The sequence below is a fragment of the Esox lucius genome, chromosome 12, assembly GCF_011004845.1.
Source record: "Esox lucius isolate fEsoLuc1 chromosome 12, fEsoLuc1.pri, whole genome shotgun sequence".
Taxonomy (NCBI): Eukaryota; Metazoa; Chordata; class Actinopteri; order Esociformes; family Esocidae; genus Esox; species Esox lucius.
The window spans coordinates 25,385,166-25,389,716 of record NC_047580.1 but is presented as its reverse complement, the minus strand read 5'-3'; the positions used below and the strand labels follow the sequence as shown (position 1 = coordinate 25,389,716).

Genomic DNA, 4,551 nt, shown 5'->3' with positions numbered 1-4,551 from the left:
GCAATTGTGGATTTGATTACAGGCTCAAAACGTCCAGAAACAAATAATTTTCTTCTGAAACGTATCAGTCTATTCTTATTCTGAGAAATTAACGCTATTCCATGCGAGTAATTGCCAAACAACTGAAGATCTCATAGAATGCTGTGTTCTTCACAGAACAGCGCAAACTGGCTCAAACCAGAATAGAAAGAGGAATGGGAGGCCCAGGTGCACAACTGAGCAAGAGGACAAATACATTAGAGTGTGTAGTTTGAGAAACAGACACCTCTCACAGGTCCTCAACTGGTAGCTTTGGTGGTGGTAAAGGGGGAGATTTGTACAGGGTAAAAGGGATCTGGAATTTTGCAACGCCATACCATACCCTGTGGATGGCGTTTGATTAGAGCCAATTTCCTCCTGCAACAGGGCAGCACCAAACTATGCAAGAACTATTTAGGGAAGAAGCAGTCAGCTGGTATTCTGTCTATAATGGAATGAACAGCACAGTCACTGGAACTTAACCCCTACTGACCTGTTGTGGGAGCAGCTTGACCGTATGGTACATAAGAAGAGCCCATTAAGCCAAACCAACTAGTGGGAGATGCTCTCTTCAGATTATCTCAACACATTTCTGTTAAACTGTACTTGCTACAAATGGAGGATTCTTTGATGAAAGCAAAGTTTGAAGGACTATTATTATTTCAATTAAAAATCATTATTTCTAACCTTATTTCCTGTTCATTTTGCTATAATTTCCTATTCAAACTCTTTTAATGTAAGTTGTCTAATGGAAAACAAGTGAACCCAAACTTTTTTTAACAGTAGTGTGTATATACTATATCATGTCTAATATAGCTTCTGAATTATTTTATTTCTTGCAGGTGCCAATAATACTGGAAGAAACTGCATCTCCTCTGATTTTGTTCCCCATGTAGCCTACAATTTAGTGTATTTAGAACAGAATGTGTTTAAATCGAGTGCAGAAATGAATGTAATGCATAGTATAAACTATATAGTATATGGCATAATTAGTAAATTCTTACAGCAGAACTGGTTTAAATAAGTTGAAATGCGTGTTTTGAATTGTGTGTATAATACATAAATAGTAAAAGATTAATGTATTTCAAAACACTTTTTTGGCATGTGTATTTTCAATCACACATAATGAAATATGCAATTCATTTAAACCATAGGGGCATTTGAAATCATGTCTTTGTAAACAAGCTGGTCCATTGGGCCATATTATTGAAGAAATATTAACAAATGCTACACTCGAAATATGTGTTTCAAATACCCATGCATTTGAACCCAGGTCTAGGCTAATAGTAGCCTAGGCCAAGTTGTGAAATTGTATTTTCGAAGTTCCACCTCTTAAAATAACAATTCAGAGCATCAAGGGAGAGTAGATTTGCCCAACTGGGGAAACGTAATACAAGCTCCGCCTATTCATAGGTATGGTATATAAGCTGTCCCTAGATTCTCACTGTTGCAACAGACATCAGCATTTAGGTGACGCATCAACTCTCTGTGAAGTAAGAGCCTACTCTTTTACGTTTCTTGTTTTCTTCAATAATTCAGTATTATCACTGTGACAGTCCGTCGTGTGCCAAGATCGCCTACTTCAAGTGTTATTTCCGCCCGCACTACGATCTTAGCTAATATCTCGGGCTTCTGCCCCTGATTTCGATGTTCCCGCAATCCGGCGGGTGTTAAGATCCATGGAAGTGGCCGGCTTCTACGACGGGGATTGCTTTGCTTTCCAGAGTAGAAACAGTATTATCAGTCCTATTAGCGACAACAGCACTTGCAAGCAGCCGGTTGACGGTTCGATGACGGAGCTTGGCATAGCAGAACACGAGAAAGCGATAGATTTTAGCGTCTACTTAGATCCAACTACTGCGCACTGTCAACAATTGGCAGCACATAACGAAACTCAGCAGAGAGGGATAGACATCTTTGCTGATTTCCTTGCCGAGGAAAGCAGGATAAAGAGACTTTCGTCATTACAACAAAACTACAGAAACTACATATCTCTTAACGAGCGGGAGACAAGTCCCCACGGCAACCCTAGAGACCAATACGTCCTGGGTTATCCTGAACTACAGGAGACACGTGTGGACACTGTGTTCAGCCCAGAGTTTCTTGACAACCAATTTAAACCTAGTGAAAGAGGCGAGTCTCAAGAAGAGCCAAGAATGGACAACGGTTCATCTGGCTACGACATGAGGTATCTTCATTACCAGTCAAATCCAAGCGGGAGTCTTGGTAACATTTCTACGGCGTCCTCGTCATCCTCCAGTCCACCCGGGACACCTGCTCCGTCAGGTAAAGGCAGGTCGCCTTCGCAGAATGGGAACATGTCGTCCGGAGGCAAGGGTAAGAAGCGACTGGACAAGGACAGTGAGGAATATAAGCAGAGGCGGGAGAGAAACAACCTTGCTGTTAGAAAGAGCAGGGATAAAGCCAAAATGCGCAATATGGAGACTCAACACAAAGTGCTTGAACTGGCTGCAGAGAATGATCGTTTACAAAAACGTGTGGAGCAGCTATCAAGAGAGCTTGCGACCCTGCGTAACTTGCTTTCTGCCACCGGTCAGTGTTAGCCCCTACGGAGTGCCAACACCTCTCACTTGAAACCGGTAGGCAACTTCATCTGGTCCTGCGCAAAAGAACATTTATCATGGTGCCATGAATGTGAGAAGGTGGCTCCAAGATGTGCAGTAGGCTATACACCGGTAGAGAAAAGCCACCAACAGTTTACAAGGACAGTTGTGATTGATCACAGAAGGTGCATGCAATGCGCCGCCATTCATGATTCTTGACTCTTGACAGGTCACCTTTCTGTTGTTTTTTTAAAGAAAATGTGTGTGCAGTATTTCTTAAGGTTTTTGCATTTTTTATTGAAAATTGATAAATATTCTGTTATTTAAAAATAAATGTCCTTATCTGGAGCAATGGTTGTCAAGGGAAGAGTTGTAGCCCACTGCAGAGGTATGATGCAACACTTTGTAATAGTATTGGCAATGAATGAAGAAATAATCTCAATGTGATGAACATGTACAAATGTTTGATGGTACTTGATATTTTATTGAATTAAACAGATTTATACTTTGATATTATTCATTTGTATGTTGTTTGTTTTTATGATCTCCTGACTGGGTTATTTCTCTCACACACAAATATCATATACGCATTATAAGAATGCAAGGTTTAACTCCAAGGGCCAGTTTTGCAGAAAAAACTTAAGCTTAGTCCTGAACTGAAAGTATACTTATTTATTATTAGTCCAGGACTAGGCTTACTCTGTATCTGTGAAACTGGTCCTGAAAGATAATGTGTACATAGGGTCACATTATATACCACATTATATACCACTGGACAAATTATTTGGACAATGATGAGTTATTTCATCTAATGATTCAAAATAATACATAATGTTACTGAAAACCTTGATGTAAATAGAATTACCACTAATACGATGTGATTTCAGTAAGACATTTTATACTCAAAAAGTGTACTAATGAAGAAAGACATGTAGACTAACAGACATTTTTGTCCAACTGGCAAATGTCAGAATTATCTTAAGCACACAACTTGGCCAATAGTCTGGTTGGTCCACTGACCCACAGAAGGGTTCAAGGCCTCACACGACCAGATTAATCAACAACTAACCTTCTGCCTCAACACACCACCTCAGTTTTTTTTTGCCACATGTTTAACCTGCCAGCCTCAAATATCAAGTGACTGATGAGACAATCTGAAGAGAAGTAATTTTGAATGTCCAGTTTGTCTTTGTTTACGTGTCCAATGATGGTCCAGTTTGCTCAATAAGACAAGATAGCCAAGAAATCTTTCTCTAGTTGATTGTGTATATTACTGAGGGGTTGCCCCTCAAGGGTTACCATGTTTATCAGAAAGGATGAAACCCCCTCACCCCTCCCACCGTGCTAAGAACAATAGCATATCTATAAGAATGCAGGGCGGAGGTTTGTAAAGGATGCCATTTTCAAAAGAAGACTTATAATTGTATGTGCATTAGTGAATTACATATTTCTTGATGAGACCTGGTTAGTTCACACAAAGGCTCCAAGGACATTTTACCACTGTCATCCTTGTGTCACATACAAAAGAAACAACATTGTTTTGAACATATTCGATTTCACAAGTCTACTTCCTAAAATGGAAACCGAGTATTTTGCAACAACCCCATCCTGTTCCATCCATGAATTAAAAGTCACACCCAATAAAAATGAGCAAACATATTGGTTTATAAAACAAACTAGTAGCAGGAGTAAATACTTTAAGCGATAGTTCACGATTTTTGCACTATACAGTGGCCTAATATAATTGGTTTCTAAAGAGAAGTGAACGCTGTATATTTAGTTTGGGTTAGTCTTCCAAACTAGTGCAAAATTAGTGTTAGTGAGTATTAGCATGCACAATAATGAGCCCAATAATAACCCCTTTAAGCGTGCCCTGCATAACAGGCCTGAATCACAAATTGGCACTTTAAAATCAAGCTGACAGTTCTATCATTAGTGTTAACTGATGGGTTATTGTTCACATTCCAAG

The 4,551-nt window shown here is 39.6% G+C and overlaps 1 protein-coding gene across 1 annotated transcript; it reads left to right on the top strand.

Annotated features, from left to right (window-relative positions):
* The first annotated feature begins 1,448 nt into the window (after positions 1-1,448).
* cebpb (CCAAT enhancer binding protein beta) lies at positions 1,449-3,098 on the top strand. Its single transcript, XM_010890603.4, has one exon. It carries the CDS (start codon positions 1,698-1,700, stop codon positions 2,580-2,582), a length of 885 nt encoding a protein of 294 aa, XP_010888905.1. The 5' UTR covers positions 1,449-1,697; the 3' UTR covers positions 2,583-3,098.
* The last annotated feature ends 1,453 nt before the right edge of the window (positions 3,099-4,551 follow it).